At 43.1% G+C, this 17,252-nt stretch overlaps 3 protein-coding genes and 1 pseudogene across 3 annotated transcripts in view; 1 reads left to right on the forward strand and 3 right to left on the reverse strand.

Moving 5' to 3' along the window:
• The window catches only part of LOC147020403 (uncharacterized), a 112,046-nt gene that overhangs the window by 10,979 nt on the left and 83,815 nt on the right, over nucleotides 1–17,252 (forward strand). The window lies entirely within an intron of this gene.
• On the reverse strand, nucleotides 864–5,716 carry LOC147020404 (uncharacterized). Its single transcript, XM_085893786.1, is given in 4 exon segments — nucleotides 864–1,663; nucleotides 1,666–2,099; nucleotides 3,167–3,189; nucleotides 4,518–5,716. Coding segments are annotated over 4 exon segments (2,181 nt in total). The 5' UTR covers nucleotides 5,442–5,716.
• Nucleotides 5,485–6,306, reverse strand: LOC147020405 (uncharacterized; annotated as a pseudogene).
• LOC147020406 (uncharacterized) lies at nucleotides 6,331–9,408 on the reverse strand. The gene is made up of 3 exons (XM_085893787.1): nucleotides 9,333–9,408; nucleotides 7,348–7,856; nucleotides 6,331–7,233 (listed from the first exon to the last, which is right to left on the reverse strand). Exons 1-3 carry the CDS (start codon nucleotides 9,406–9,408, stop codon nucleotides 6,376–6,378), a joined length of 1,443 nt encoding a protein of 480 aa, XP_085749913.1. The 3' UTR covers nucleotides 6,331–6,375.

Raw genomic sequence — 17,252 nt, forward strand, 5'->3', positions numbered from 1 at the left:
ATATCAGATCATGCTGTAACATCACCAAGTTGTTTATCGGTTAGCAAGCTGTGATCCAATGGAGAGTTTTTTTTGGAAAAAATATTTTGCATGTTGCCATGGCAAAGGTTTGCCAAATTTTATGATTTTTTTTTTTTCTTGCTGATGAACTGTTCGGACTACCATAAATTCTGAACTAAAGATATTTTCCAAAAATGCTCTCATTAGATCACGGTACATAAAACAATCAACAATTGTGCCAATTTTCAAGGATGTAGCCCACTCACAACCTAAAAAAAATTACGATCAAATCACAAAAAGCTGAAAAACGATAGAAGCCGATTAAAGATTCGCATCAAAATGGCCGACGTCACATTTTGCAGATCGAAGTAACGAATGTCTGTTTACATGTCAGCACATGCAGCTCAGTGAGTGAATGCATTTAGACAATATTTAGATCAACAGATGGCAGTATTTTTTTATTCAATAGGTAGCAGGACATGCTGTGAACATATAGAAACACTTAGACTCTATTTGGAATTGCAAAACTTGCTTGAAAATAGGTGAAAAGGGGTTATTTTTAGACAAAAATTACAACCGGAAGTGGATTTTTAGCATTTCCGGATTGTAAAAAATGAGTCTCGGGTTGTTAAATTGCACTTAAAAAGTAATGTTTGGTAATTTTTTAGAGGAAAAATGTATGGATCCAACAAGATTAATATTGTATGGGTACAAAAAACAAACAAAAAAAAATATCCACCTCCCATAGTCCCCCATTAAAGGGGAATGCGGGTGTTGCAAGTGAGAGCAACAGATATGCTGTTTAAAATGGTTTCTTTACACAGTATTCCGTAGTTATAATCCCATGTATGTTTACCTTACCATTAAAAAGATTCTTCCTCTTCAAAGTTTTCTTCATCGAAGCAGATATCTCCAACTTCATCCATTTCTTCTTCACTTTCTTCAGCATCGTCATCACGTACATGCATGCTGTCACAGTTCTTGCACTCGCACAGTTTGGTACAATGTAGCCCCAAAGACACACAACACTGGTCATCTGCATCTGATGCTTTGCACTTGGACTTCTTGCAGGTGCAACGTGAGAGTTCAAGAATGCTCTGTTGAGCAGGTTGCATTTCCATCCAGTTTATTGAGAGGCTGCCATCGATCAATTTCCAACCATGTCCAGCTGGTGACGGGATATCTGGGTGATTGTCAAAGCTGCGCTTGCAAACAGCTGCCTTGAAGTTGGCTCGTTGTACCTGTTTGATGAGGGCATCTCGGTTTGGTGGCATGACACTTTCGTTTCTTGTCGCCATTGAAAACATAGAATACCGTGCATCGTTGACATGACTGTACTCCTGCTGGCTGTAAAGCTTGTAAACGAAATGCTCCAGTAAAGAAACAAGCTCGTCTGTTACGGAGAAAGACTCGCCAAGCATTTGACACGCATGGGAAAAGGATTTATTTTGGGTGAGAAGTTTGATTGCTTTTGTTTTCCCTTTGCCGTAAAAGGAACTTACAGAATCGCATCCTGTGAAACAGTGGAGACCTATGATGGCTTTTGCGATGTCATCTCCAAGCTCCTGCTGTATGGCCTGTAAGTCAACGGTACATACATTGTCGTCTCTGCCAGTGTGGAAATACAACTGGGAACCCACAAGGTGCGATACAAGTGCCACACAATAACAAACACGTCAGTGTCTGGGCTTTTGATGATGATGCTTCTGATGCCTCGGGTGCTGATGTAATGTGCATGTAGGAGCATCCTGGTGTCAGCCTCCTCTTGGGTGGAATGGAGCTGCGGTATTTCTTCAATGCTGATGGTACCATTTCTTGGTGTGATGGAATGACACATCTTGCCATGTGCAACATACAGTGTGATGCCCTTAAAGTTGTCCTCTCCACAAGTACTCCAATGGTTGAACAAGAAGTGAACTAGCTGTTCCTTATTGAAGCTGTTTGTCAGATATTTCTTCCATTGTTTAGGTACAGGTTGGTCTGCCTTGGATATTTTAATCCTCTGGGAACCACTCGCTGCTCGTCGTTTCCTCTCGGCACCCTTAATACTGATCGATGGATGCGTGTCTGTTACAAAGTGTACAGAGTTGGAGGTGCTACTTAAGGCCCGGTCACACCTTGACGTTTTAGCCAACGTATGCCGATTTTTTTTTAATTTTTTTTTCTAAAATGCTGGCACACGTTGAATACGTTATGGGTAAGTTTTGATAACATTGAGAGCACGCTGAAAAACACTGCCATACGTTGTTGTACGCTGGCTTTAAACGTTGTACTTTTTGGTTGTCCTCAAATTTTTTCATGCTTGAAATTTCACGACGTATGCCGGCGTATGACTCGCACGTTCCGCTACGCTGGCCACAAGTTGTATGCACGGTCTGCGATCGTTGACAGACGTCAACACATGCTACTTGTAAGTTAATCATCAGTTGAGACACACCGAGGTAATGTTTAGCTTACCCGAAACTTATTTCTAACCTATGATTAACGTGTTGTTGGCACGTTACGCGATCGTTGCCACACATCGATAGACGTTACTTTTAAGTTACTCATGGGCTGAAAGACGTCGGTATAATGGATCGTCCTTGCGTCAGCGTCCACGGCCTCGGCCAGGACACTTATTTGCAGCATTCTTCAAACTTTTCTTCGGCATGACGAGGATGTTCACACTTCGATGTCTAGCTTGGCTATGATTCCAATTGTCCATCGGCAGCGTCTATTTAAAATAGTCGAGTTTGAGCGTTTTAACACGTTCGGAAGAAACGCTTCAAATTTCAAAACCCCAGCGTCAAAAAACAAAGGCAAGTGACAGCAATTTAAATCGTTCATTGTAAACAATGAAAATTGCTGAGTGGTACCGTTTAAAAGTCGTTGAGTGTAAAAAAAAATCGAATTGTTGAGCGCAAGCCTCTACTTTCAATAGTGGGGTTTGAGCGATTTAGCACGTTCAATAGAAACGATTAAAATTTCCGAGCGCCAGCGTCAAAAAACAAAGGCGAGTGACAGCAATTTAAATCGTTCATTGTAAACAATGAAAATAGCTGAGTGGTACCGTTTTTAAAAGTCGTTGATTGTAAAAAAAAATCCAATTGTTGAGCGCAAGCGTCTACTTTCAATAGTGGAGATGCAGCCATTTAAATCGTTGAGTGGCAGCCTATGCATAGCAAACCCTACGTCACCGGCAAAGAAAAACTGCCGCACGACATGGATAAGTTAGGCTATCGTTGGGCATAGTTTGTGAACGCCGGCTTCACGATTATTATTCGTTGGTATATCGTATCAAAAATGATCAAAGCGCTCTATGCACATTATTAGTTCATTGTGCATTTGTCCAACCCATTATGAATAGACCTAAATCGTAAAAACAAGCTATAGCTCATTGTTGAAAAAGTCCCATAAAAAATTAGCCGTGAATGACTTCGAACAATGGTGAAAAGATGTCTCCTACCCGTGGACACGCGGACGCAAGGACGATCCATCATAACCCGCACCCTCCCCCTCACACTCACCTACTACTGCCAACATGAACAAACTACTACTAATACTGATACTGATACTGTTACTGCTGACATGGACATCGACTCAAAAAGGACTCGAAAACACTGTTGGGTTCCCCTTTTATGAGCAGCATTTTTATATACCAATTCCCAAAACCGCTGGGAACACGTCTTTATATGGCAGTTGTAAGCTAGAAACACGTTCATTTTTTTTTTTTGTCGACCCGAAGACGTCATTGGAATACGTCTACATACGTCGATGTGTGTTGGGACTACGTAAAGAATTGGTTCAAAGCACGTCAAACATAAGTTTCGCGTAAAAAAGACATTACCGCGACGTGTTTCGACTTATGAGTAGCTTATAAGTAGCCTTTGTGGACGTGTGTAAGCGTCCACATATCGTGTGTAAAACTTATCCCCATCACATGCGGAACGTGTGTCATATGCGGAGTACTTCCAAAAATTTTGAACATGTTTAAAATTTCTTGACGTACTCTACTTACTACGACATATGATAGCGTACTTTAGCGTTCTACTCACGTATACCAAACTTACTCATACCGTATATGACGTGCCCCAACGTTTTAGACACATTTTTCTTAGGTCGGCATACGCTGGCAAGATCGCCAAGGTGTGACCGCGATGTTGTCACTTCCATTTCTACGGCAGTTAGTTATGATTCGAATCGTCGTGCGTCAGCCTTTTAATAGGCTACGTCACGACATTGTCGGCGATGCATGCAACGCGCTATGCCTAAGTTCGACTATCGTTGGGCATCGGTTGTGTAGGCCGACAACAGGTTCAGCATTCATTGGTATAAGTTATCTATAACACAACGAAACGTTCTGTGTCCATTACCAATGCGTTATACATAAGACCAAGTCGCTATGAATACGTCCGAATCTTAAAAAAAAACCATCAAAAGTTCATCATAAGCCAGCGTTTTACATACATTTTAATACGTTGCCATCGCTGGCTAAAACGTCAAGGTGTGACCGGGCCTTTAGTGCCAGGTACACTAACTGTCTCAGAATTGTTTTCCGCCAGTTTACCCATGCTTGCGGGCATTCCTTTTGAACTCATTTGCTGAAGCATGGGCATGCCATCAACTACCCATACGCCTCCCTTTGGTGGGTCCACGACAGGGGAACTCTCAGGTACACTTTCTAGGTAGTGTAGCAGCCTCGCCTTGTTAGTTTTAACTAAGCACCCCTCATAAGTCGCAAGGACTGGTGGATACGGGCTCAATGAGTATGTCATCATGCTTTTGAGATTCACTTTTCGTGCTTTGCCAATGATGACCAGCCTTGCCAACAATTCACGATCACTTTTCAAAGTAACATCTTTCCCTTTAACCTTGATGGTTTGCTTGCCTGCATCTGAAAATGTTTTCAGTTTCATCTTCTTCAGCGTTTTGTTCAGGTCTACATCATTACCTTGCAAGCGGCTTTTAGAAGAATTGACGAAAGCTTCATCGCCCTTTACTTTTGCGGTCATGAGGTCAGAATACACATCATCTGGTGCAATGACTCCAGATGACAAGTGAACCAGATCATTAGCATCCATTTCCGGGTCATTTTCGAAAGGATTCGTCATGCTCGTGATGGTACTCATTATGTTGTTTACGTCGTCTTCATCCCTTGTCATTCGACTGTAGGTAAGGTCTGCCCTTTTTGAAGATTTCTGCCCTTTGCCAGCCATCTCTTCACATTGTCTGGTTATCGCTGCTCGTTGATGGTGCGCTCGTATCCAACGATTGGTAGCTCCTTGGTTGGTTGAGAACCCTTTGATCCCACCTCTTGTTTTGGAGTCTCTATTCGCCGTTGGCTCGATCGTCATATGACAAGCAACCTGTGCAAACCCGTGAGTATCTTGTCGCTGAACGGCAAAGTGTCCACTGACCAATTCTTTGTAGATGTACTGATGTGAAGTAGGTAGCTGGCTCATCTCAAACCAATAGACTGGGAGGTAACGTGAGTAGTTGGTTCGGTCATAGGCAAATATCCAGGGTAGGAGTGCCCCAACTGCAGCAAGATGAAGGTGCCAGTTTCCTTCCCATGTAGGTAGCCCTGATGAAAAGGAGGATGTCCTCTATAATTTCCAGGTCAGAGTTCCAAAAAGCAAAGGTAGCATTCTTGTTCCCCTCTGTGATGAAACTGTCATATTCATTCATCACGGCCTGAAAGGATGCGCCTTCCAGATGCTGCATATACTGGCCTGGGAATGATGATTGTAATGATGAAATCACATCTCGATACTGCTCTTGCATTTACAAAGGAACACTCTCCATAAAGCTTTGCCAGCAAAGCCGATGTAATGCCTCTGCCATAAGTTTGTGGCAGCGGATGCTTCTGTTGTAGTTGTGGCCATTCATCACACCGCTCACAGAACCTGGTGCCACTGCACTGGATTCAATAAGGACATCTTGCAATCCTGCATCCTGAAATATTTTTCCCACACACGCCAAAGCTGTCATGGTTGTATGGAATGCCCCACGTCGTATCACAATTCTGTCCATGAAAATAGGTGTTTGCCATCTGATTGTCTGGGCCTTGGCATAAATAGCCTGATCCATCACTACTACAACTGACGGGAGCTCCAGTTGGTCTGCTATTTCAATGCTTCGATGGAGGATGGTATTCACAGTATTCAGATCAGTTGGACTATCATTTACAACAGGAAGGTATGCAATGGTTGCTTTTGGTGGAATGCTGGATGTCAGTAACTGATTGAATCCAGTCCAAGCAGGAAGAAGACGTTTCTGTGGCCATTTTGTAATGTAGAAGGCGCATCTTTCTTCTTGTGAGGATATAAAGTTGGCTCATAGTGTGTCATTTCCAGCTTCATATTGCCAGCAAATGCCTTTGGGGACGACTTCTTCTCACCATTGAATGTAACCACCTCTGTATGTGGTGCTGGTAATGAGCACTTTCTTGTCTCTCATTCCTTGTACTGGTGGAAGTGTAGAATGTGCATCTGCATCCTGATGAATCTCTGCATGCTGCACAGCTATGCCGTTGGTATTATGGGTTGTGTCTTTTCCCGAAAGTGTCTGCTCCGCAAAATCATTGTTGTCCCAGATGAGAGTTGTGAAGACAGACTTCTGCAAGCACGATGGAAGAGCTCTGGAACCTCGTTGGACTTCTTGCTGTGCCAAGGCAGTATCATGCTCGAAAACACTGGTGTGCGAAATGCTATAGCCAAAACCATTAAGTAAGCCTATTAGCTGTGCCGATCCACTAAGATGCCGTACCGACATTGCTAGAGATGACTGCTTCGGTAACATTGTCTTGCCTTTAGTAGCTTGGTAGATGATGTCCTGGGCAATGGTTAATATTCGATGGTCTTGCACATCACCAACCTTTACATGGTTTACACCCTCTGGATCATCAGATGCTCCAACAACCCATGCAAGAAAGTTGTATAGCATGGTTGGAACTATCTGGCGGGCAGCATCCATGGTTAAGTCACCTGAGGTTGGAGCCCAGGGAAGAGTTGTAGAGTTTGTTGTATCCATCACAGCATTCTTCAGATCTCGGGCTGTTGAATAACGCTCTCTTAATGATGATATTTGAGTTACGACCTGTCTTCTGTTGCACTGTTTTGGCCGCTTCACTGGAGGTGGAGACTCCTCAGCATCAGTTGTATCTGTGTTGGTTGTATTTGTGTCTGTTTCTGAGGTGACCGTATCCCTTACAAGCTCTTCAGCTGATAGGGTGTTAATGTATACCAGTTCCCTCTGTTATTTTTTGTGGGGCTGAATGAAGCAAAGCTGGGGATATCTCCTTCTGATTCTTTGTTTCAGGCTTTGGGTTTTGTAGTTGGACGAGTCCTTCCCTTCAATGTCTTTTACTGCCTTATCAAATATACATTTCAATGACGTAAGCCGGTAGATCTCTTTGTTCTTCAGAATTTTCTGGTCAATTGTATTGTTACAAAAACTGTCAAATGCTTGAGAATATATCTGTTCTGTAGCTGCATGAACATATCGAGGGTTAGATCTTCTCAAATATTCTGTGTATCCCTTGAAGCAGTTCCGGTGATATCTGACTGCTATAGCTGCACAGTCACGATCTCTGATATGAACAAGAATATTTTTGTCATCTTTTTCCTCTGCAGCTGGTCGAAGCTTGCCTCCATCAATCTGTTCACAAAGTGTCAATGGTTCTTTCTGCTTTCTGCCTCTTGAATCCTGAAATGTCTTACCACTCCTGCATACGATACAAACTGTTGGCAAGATGTGAGAAGATTTAGTCAGCTGTTTTGCAATGTTAGAAGTGGAACGCAAGTGTCTTGCACCAGATGTAGCAGATGTATGTTTGTCTCTGTCTCCGCTTGAAGAAAATGCAGAGGGATCCAGTTCTGTATACAACAAACACAAAATATTAAACTCATAACTGTATACATGTACTGTTACAAAATCAGAAAAAAAACCACAACAAACACATGCACAATCAAAAACAGAGGCTTAAGAAAATAATGTTATTTTGCTCTCGTGGAATTTACAGGTGGGTCGGTACATTGGCATGCATGTTTTTTTTTTTTTTTTTTTTTATAAAGTAAAACAGAAGTTTGTTTGATTGAACATTAAAAAAAAATCAAATGCTCTAGTGATTCTTGTCAGTGGAGGTCAACACAACAATTTTTAGGCCTAATCTTTCATACATATAACTGATGGAACAATCAATTTACACACATGTGCAGCAGATCTGCTTGGCTTCAAAAAAAAAGTTTCCAAAAACAACCAAAATGCATCATTTTTAAAAATGAAAATTGTGGGTAAGGATTTCTTAATCTAAAAATTTGCTGAAATTACACATATTAATGGTCAATTCCATTATAAAATAGGTTAAATTGGGAAAAATATAAGTTTGTGAAGCACTATAAAGGATTTAAAAAGAAACATTTTCTAAAGCAAATGGCTCCTTGGAAGAATTTTCCTCTGTATTTTTAAAATGAAATAACTAGATTTTCAAACCTCAAAATGCTGTACTTTCCTTTAAAAACTAATCAAAAAGTGTATGTGGCAACCTACTGAAATATATTTCTTCTCTAAATAGAACCTTCTCTTTGGTATTCGTATCTCTACTGTTGAGATATTTTTTTTAATTGTCAAGTTTTGCTGCAGTTATAATTACTGCACTAACATGGACTACCAGATAAATACAGTTCACATGTTAGGCAGAAACAAAAAAAATTCAAAACATTTTCTTTCCCTCCCCCAACTGACTCTTATTTTTATGTAAAGGAATACCAACCTAAATTTCAACATTCAAAACTGCACACATTTTTTTTCTGTTAGAAATTGCACATTCTAAATTACATCAAAACTGATGAATTTTAAACAATCATTCACAAGGGAGGAAAAAATGATTATGATTAATGATTAAGTTGGTAGAATATATTTGGAAAGGTCTGCTATCAAGTCATGTAGCAAACATTTTGCGGGGTCTTGCAGGGTGCAGGTTGGCTCCCTACCGAGACCCTAGACTCCCGTGTTATAAATCCTCCAACAGGGATATCTGTAGTCGGCATCTACCTTTTGTAGGGCGGGGTTATGTCAGAATATTGAAAAAGCCCGAAGATATATGGAATCGATCTACTACATGTAAAAACAAAAGTCCCACATTTTACGATTCATGTAGACTACACAAATCGCAACATTTGGGACTGACCTGACCCAATATCATAGGCCTCCCTACGTGATTGTACATGTAATTTTCTCATTCGTGATGTATTTGTAGGCTACTTTTAAACTTACCGGATGATTGGGTGACATTCTGATGCTTCTGTTTAGCAGTTTGGGCACGTTTTTGCTTGGTAGAATCAGTGAAATACCGGTAACACACTGCGTGGCAACCCGCAGTTTCAGGGACCGGCAATGCACTTTCACATGCGCTGCAGTGTAAACCATGATCGCGGCCGAAAGACCTCGCTAAATCGGCCTGGTTTCCCACCAAATCGCTCCAAATATCTCCAGCACTCAAGAATGTTCTCCACCTTTTTTCGGTAAATGGCACAATATCACCACTGGCACCTGGAACATGTGCATAACACCTATTTTTTATACCAAATTTGACACCAACTGATGCCATTTTTCACCGATACTTTTCACCAAACAGCATCTGTTTACACACGTGACCCGCTATTTGCCGAACCGCAGCACTCTCGTATGATGTTGCTGATTGAATCCTTTTCAAAAATGAAAAATCACAGCAACGTTGATAAATGAAACATACAATTTTATTGGATAAATATCGAGATCGTGATAATTATTTTACCGACGAAATATTAGTTATTCTAACCTAAAATTCAACAAAATGCTCCAACCGATGACGCTGGAATATGAACGATAATTAATTCATAAAAAATATTTAACTTAATTATAAAATAAGTTTTATTTAGTCGGGAGATGGAGACCACAAGACAAGCTCTTAGGACCACATGCCCTATCGTCTATCTCCCTTCCACAGATCCACTCCCCCCCCACCCCTTTGCTGTGCATTGTGTGTTAGCTCTCATATGAGCCTCGACAAGGTATACAAAATAAAAGAAAAGAGCGAACACACAGAACATACAAGAAGAGGAGCAGGAGACAAGAGGAGTGGGAAAGGGAAGCACAAAACAGTGTGAAACAGGCGTGAGGAGATCTGTGGAAGGCGAGACAGATGGGGCAGGATACACAGGGTAAACAAGATGGACACTGCAAGGTCTTTCAGTTTCTTTCACAACAGGGACTTTGAGGAAGGAAAGCAGGGAATTTGAAGGGGGTGGGTTTGGCAGGGATTAACGGGGGTAGAAAAGATCTTGTTTTTGGATAGGGGAAGATGAGAGATGGTGGTGAACAACTGTTTTGAAGACCTGGAGGGAAGAGTGGGATTGAAGAGAGTGTGGGAGTTTATCCAAATTGGGGGAAAAAGAGAGGAATGAAAGAGTGAAAGTGAGCAGTGATTCGTGATTTTGGTCGTTTTACCAGAAGGGGGTTGCTGGTGGACCGTGAGCGCCCTGCTGAAATAAGGGGGGGGGTTGGGGGTTGTTGGGAGGATTTTGTGTTTCGTTTTTAATTTGTCAGATCTAGTTACTGCACAATTAATTATATTGTTTGTGGCAAATATTGGACAAGTTTTGAAATGTATGGATCTAAGTTAATGCAACACACACACACACACACACACACACACACACACACACACACACACACACACACACACACACACACACACACACACACACACACACACACACACACACACACACACAGTTGGTGTCCTGTGTGGGGACAACCATCATTCAAAGAAAGATGTAGGGATGATTTCACATGATTATTTATTGTGATCATCCCCACCTTGTTTACATACTTGTTGAAGGAACATCCCCACATCGTTTTTATTTTTAAAAATGCTTATATTATTACTTGTAAACTGTTGGTTGGTGCTTTGCCCAGCAGACCGTTGCCACCGTCCCTTGGTTGGATGCTAAGCTGGGCATCCTATCTGCTGGGATTTCCCACTGAACGTTAAAGATCGCACTTTTGACGAAGAGTAGGTGAGCTATCGCCAGCACCCTGAACAATAATTCCTGCCCAAACCTACAAAAGAGCATTGCATCAGCGACACAGCAGCGTTCCCAAAGAATGTTGCAAATCGCAGCCATGTGCTCCAAACGAGTCCATCCATTGGAACCATACTCTGTACAGAGCGTCGGTGCTGCCAAAGCAGTTTCCTTGGCTATTGGAAACAATCCTGGATGGGTCGCCACTCCGACGCAGGATACTCAAATGACTTGATCATCCCCAGCAAGCTGGTACTCATTTTGCCGACCTCGGAAGGATGGCAGGCTGAGTCAACCTCCTGGTGAAGTAATTCAGCGGGCAACGAGGCTTGAAGTCAGGACCCTTGGATCCCAAGCCACCACCCTAACCACTGAGCCAACACCAGGCTTCGCTCCAAACGAGTGAATGAACCAAAATACAATGGAGATGTGCACAGTAACGAGATACATGAAACCTCAGCTGAATTAACAGACTAGTCTTGGAAGCAAGAAGCATCCACTGGAGTCGACCTTTAACTTTCATTTATTTCAGGCTGAACTGTCTAAAAGAGTAAAAGCGCGCCAAAAATCAGCGGTTAAAAGGTAAAAACCGCGAACTCCAGTGGACCACCTTGCAGTGATAAGGGCAGGGTGGTGGCTGGCTGATAAGGTATTCATTATGGCCTTATGGGGGTAAAGGTCTTGTCTTTGTGGTCAACGCAGCCAAGGACCATTTACCATCTTTGTCCTTATAGGCAGGACCTCCACGAGGCACCCGTGGAGCTCGCAACCGCAGGGGGCACCCACAAAGAGCACCCCCCCCCCCCACCATCAGGTTGAAATTTTTTCAAAGCATATTTCGAAAGTTCAGTTGTGCAACACAGATGTTTCCAACAACACAACCCATCATGCATGCCTACCGGCTGCCAATCGCTTCACGGACGGGTTCAATGAAAAGCCTTCATGTTGAACTTCACAAACGTATTACATATCTCACTGTAAATCTCAATGAGGATGAAAAATACAGTGAAACGACGAAACACGGACCTTTCAGAGCACACACAGTTCGTTTTTGTCGTGGTGGTTGTGGTTGTTGTTTGTACGCTCCTTCCATGTACTATTATTATTAATTTTTTATCTTTAGTCGATGTTGTCCACTTGAAACAGTGAGTTATATAACTGAAAAGTCCCTCTTTGACACTCATCCAAATGTCCACGTTTCTCCGAGGGTCTCACTGATGATGCCGGGAATTGTTGCATCTGCAGAATGCTCTTTCTCAATATTGAAGCTAATAAAGAGTGACGTGCGCTCCACAATGTCACAGGACAGGCAGGAACACCTGGCCATCATCTCCATCGAGAGGGAGTTCGGACGAAGTCTGAAGTGTGACATTATTGACGACTTTGCTTTCAGGAAAAGTAGAAAGGTGAAATTGAAAAGCGTCGATGGTGTGTGTGTGTGTGTGTGTGTGTGTGTGTGTGTGTGTGTGTGTGTGTGTGTGTGTGTGTGTGTGTGTGTGTGTGTGTGTGTGTGTGTGTGTGTGTGTGTGTGTGTGTGTGTGTGTTGATATTTTGACAGCATGACCACATTATTCATGTACATTTTTGATGCCTTTCTGCCCTCAACGAATATCTGAATAATGCATATCCATAATACAACAATTCCACCATGTAAATACGTCACAATATTTATGTTATTGAGCACTTTTCGGAATGACTGGCATGGTTTGGCTCACTGCGCTCGCTTATCCACACGTCGTTGCAGAGATTGACGTCACAGATTTGCTGTGTTGGCATGATTTATACCATTCATAATACAAACATTTCTTTTCTACAAATTTCTTTGTAATATTGCTGATGTTGCATTGATTTGAAATTTCATTTGTGATATAAGAAGGTCCAGGTGGTCTAAGAGGTCAAAGGTCTAAGCTGTCTAATCTGTCTGAAGGGTGTCAGGCATCAAAATGGTGTTAAGGTGTAATGGGGTTTTGCGGTCTTTTGGGTCTTCGGGGTCTTTTGGATCTTTGGGGTCTTTTTAGGATTTCTGGGTCTTTCAGGACTTTTGGGTCTTTGGAGTCTTCAGGGTTTTTTGGGGTTTTCAGAGTCTTTTGCGTCTTTGAGGTCTTTTGGGGTTTTGATGACTTTTGGGTCTTTATGGTTTTTTGGGTCTTCTGGGTCTTTGGATCTTTTGGGTCTTGTGTTTTTGGGGTCTTTTGGGTCTTCGGGGTCTATGGGGTTCTTCGGGGGTTTTGGGGTCAATGGGGGTTTTCAAGATATTGGGGGTCTTGGGCGTCTTTTGTGTCTTAAGAGTCCTCAGGATGAGAGAGGGTCTTCAAAGTTCTAAGGGGTCTCAGCAGTCTAAAGGGTCGAAAGGTACATTCCAATAGTACGTAAATAATAGACATATATTATTTATTCTCCCGAGATCCAACACCAGCAACGGAGAGGAAAATTAATGGCTCTTTCCATCGAACAAGAGTTTTCTCCAATACATGGCCAGATTAGTTCTACCAACAAAAGGAAGGTGCTGATTTGGGTTCTCCACTCTCACCCAGAGTTGCAAACCTCTTTATGGAATAATTTGAATGCTCAGCCCCCCTCTCAGCACCATTTAAACCTAAGCTCTGGCCACGTTATGTAGATGACATCTTTGCTTTCTGGTAATATTGTTACGAATCTGGCAGCCATTTGCACACAAAGAGCCAGAGTCCCCGCAGTTCAGTTATTTCGATAAGTATGTGTTTATAGTCAGGGCCCCGTCCTTCTGTCTAATGGGTTCATTTCATGCGTGCACTCCGTGTTTCTTTTATGGTCAGGTGTTTTACATCGCCAACAAATCTCCTTCATTCTTCGCATCATCGCCTCAGAGCTGACTCCGCCCATGAGGGCAAGAGCGCGCCCTTCGTCGAATCAGGAGGTGAGTGGCCAGAGAAGAGAAAGAGTAGAGTGGTTGTCAGAACAAGAGTACTGCAGTCATCATGGCCGATTGCTTTTAGTCTGTCGTGGTGGCTTGGTCTCGGTCGTGGTCTGTGGTTCTTTGTGGTGGCTCCTCATGGTGGTGGTGGCCGAGCAGCCAGGGTTGTGGGCCCGTGGAGTTTGGGACGTGGGTTCGACTCCCACCATGGTTGGTTGGAGCCCGGTGTGACCGCACGAGGTGGGAAGGTACCCGGCCAGGCTCTGTTCCCTTAGCTCGCCTTCCCTCTGGGCTGAAGGGCCGAATAAAGACCCACGGGGTCCGTTTCGTGTGTGTGTGTGTGTGTGTGTGTGTGTGTGTGTGTGTGTGTGTGTGTGTGTGTGTGTGTGTGTGTGTGTGTGTGTGTGTGTCCGTGGGCCCCGTCTAAGTAGAAACTGTTAAGTGCCTGTGTTCCTTGTAAATTGCATTTCTCATATTCGGTTTTAACTCTGCTCTTTGTGCTCCCCTGCCCCATGCTAAATAAACCCCCAATTGTTCAACGTACCGGCTCGTTGTCTGTCACTTTCTTTCATTGGTTTAGCACGGTGCGTGCGTATTGGGAATTAGGGAGGCCGTTCGTGCCGTAAATTGTTCATTTGGACCGACGGATCTTGGTAATCCCTGCTCGGTTTACACCCGGATCGGGCTCAGTCAACGGCGCGTTCCGCCCGAGGTCCGTCGAGGGTGTGGTTTTCCCCGGTAGTTATACGACGTGGATACTTGTGTATATTGAAATTGGCCAATTAACCCTACCCCCACGTTGTCGAAATTTGGCGACCACGGTCCGCTAAGGGACTCGTGACCTTTTGGACTTATCCGAGAGTCGCGACCTAAATTCCAGGGTGTTCGGTGGAGACGACCCTACTGCTCCCCCTTAGCGGTCGTTTATAACCACCGAATCCGGGTCCAAAAAAACAAAACAAAATAGATGAGAATAGGGCTCTTCAACACCTTAACAATCAGCACTGCAACATCAAGTTCACTATGGAAGTTGAGCAACCACAGTCAATTTCTTTGCTTGACATCTTCATTTCCAAGCCTCCCAATGGCAAACCACTCTTAAAGTATACAGGAAACCAATTCATATAGATCGTTACCTCAACTACTCCTTTTTTTCATCATCGCTCAACTCTCCAGTCTGTGAGCAGCACTCTTGTCCGTGGTGCCTACACCATCAGCGATAAGTACAACCTGCATCGGGATCTCTGCCACGTCACCAATGTCCTTAAATTCAACGGTTATCCCACTCACAAGATCATCACTGGACCACCAAGAACTCATGATCCAACACCGGAAGCTGGAGCACATGCTACTCTTCCCTTTATTGGAAGTACATCACACCATACACAACACATTCTCAAGACTGCTAATATAACAGGACGCCATCGCTCGACACATAAGCTTGAATCTATTCTTCACACCCATAAGGACAGAAGGCTTCCTAACCACCATCCAAGTGTTTACCGCATCCCATGTGAATGTGGCAAAGTTTACATTGGTGAAACTGGCAGGACGTTCACCACGAGATTGAAAGAACATCAGGCATGTAATAGAAGAGGGGAAAAATCAGCAATTGTCAATCATGCACAGAACAATAATCATCGCATATTATTGTCAGATAGCAAACTTATCACATCAATCAATCACTGGCACACATGGAGAATCAGAGAGGCTATGGAGATATATTGATATCGCATGATCCCTCAAGAAAATGGGATAGCTACAAGCAATATCTGGCTCTCCCTTATTGACAATTCAACACCTACTGTATAAACGACAGCTTGCAATACATTGAGTGCATTGGACAATGATGAGCAAAATGTACTGACCAATCAATAACATGCATTCAACAGCCAATGAGCACCTCACAATAAATAGCCAATCATCATCCTACCATAAATCAGCCAATTGAGAGGGGTGGGGTGGGTGAGGACTTGATTTAAAAGCTGTATTCATTCGTTCCAGTTACTTCCTCCTGTCGATGGGTGGTGGGGCATGATCCCAGAAACGTCGAGGCCTACTTTCTCTTTGCTTTGGAGTTATTTTAATTTTATTGTATAAATAATGTAAATAGCTCATTTAAAAGCTCGTACATGGTGAAAACCCTGAACTTTTTAATTTGTTATTGTTGTTCCACAATGGAAACTTTTAATCAGTATTTAAGACATATAGTCACATGGCTGGACGGATTGGGGGGGGGGGGGACTGAGGACGGAAGGAAGGACGGACGGATGGACGGACGCACGCACACACACCGAGGCTGAGCTCTATTTAGATATAGATGTAACATTGACTTCGCTGTGTTCTCTAGTTATTGCCTTTGACCTTGAATCGCAGGAATGAGTGATTTTCATCTGTTCTGACTATCCGACATGCGTGCCCATTTTGTTTGTGATTGACTGATCGGGTCATTATTGATAGAGTTATGTACCTAGATGTATTCACAAATTATAAGATCTGAATTTGCTCTTTCCATCGTGAAATTCGAATATGTGATGTCTTTTTTTTATTTATTGTTTTTTTTTAATATACATTGTCGAGGCTCGTGTTATTGCTAACACACACAACATATAACAAAGGGAGCAGGAGACAAGAGGGGTGGGAGAGAGAAGCACAAAATGGTGGGGAACATAGACATGAGGAGATCTGTGGAAGGGAGAGGGATGGGGTGGGATACACAGGGTATACAAGATGGACACTTTAGGGACTTTCAGGAAGGAAAACAAGGAATTTGAAGGAGGTGGGTTTGGGGTGGATGAACGGGGGTAGAAAAGATCAATGGTTCTGGACGGGGGAAGATCAGAGATGGCGGTGAACAGCTCTTTTGAAGACCTGGAGGGAAGAGTGGGATTGAAGAGAGTGTGGGAGTTTATTCCAGAGGTGGGGAAAACAGAGGATTGAAAGAGTGATGGTGAGCAGTGATTCGTGATTTTGGTAGTTTTACCAGAAGGGGGTTGTTGGTGGACCTTGAGCACCCTGCGGAGATATGGCGGGGGGTGGGGGGGCAGATAGCAGGCAGAGCAGGGGGGCGACACAGGAGAGGAGACGGTAGAAGACAGAAAGACCACCGACCTGTCTGCATTGAGAGAGTGAGAGGCCCAAAGAATCAGCTTTTCCTGTCAGAAGTTCTTCACTCGCTCATTTTATTTCAGCGATTGATTGGGAGTTTTAAGAGGGATCCACAAAATATTTTTTTCAGGATTTCTCCAGCTCAGTTTCTGAGATATAAAGACTTTTTAAATGTTCACATTTCTGGTAATTGTGATTTTTTTTAT

Source organism: Eptatretus burgeri, chromosome 9 (genome assembly GCF_056783735.1).
Source record: "Eptatretus burgeri isolate ZD-2024b chromosome 9, Ebu_testis_v1, whole genome shotgun sequence".
NCBI classification, from domain to species: domain Eukaryota; kingdom Metazoa; phylum Chordata; class Myxini; order Myxiniformes; family Myxinidae; genus Eptatretus; species Eptatretus burgeri.

What these genes read in the sequence shown, in the direction of transcription:
- LOC147020406 (XM_085893787.1), bottom strand. Translation starts at nt 9,408, where the DNA reads ATGGTTTACACTGCAGCGCATGTGAAAGTGCATTGCCGGTCCCTGAAA. An exon ending in TGCCACGCAGTGTGTTACCG is followed by an intron (nt 7,857 to 9,332) that starts GTATTTCACTGA and finishes TGTTGTATACAG; the next exon opens with AACTGGATCCCTCTGCATTT. An exon ending in AATGTATATTTGATAAGGCA is followed by an intron (nt 7,234 to 7,347) that starts GTAAAAGACATT and finishes AAAAAATAACAG; the next exon opens with AGGGAACTGGTATACATTAA.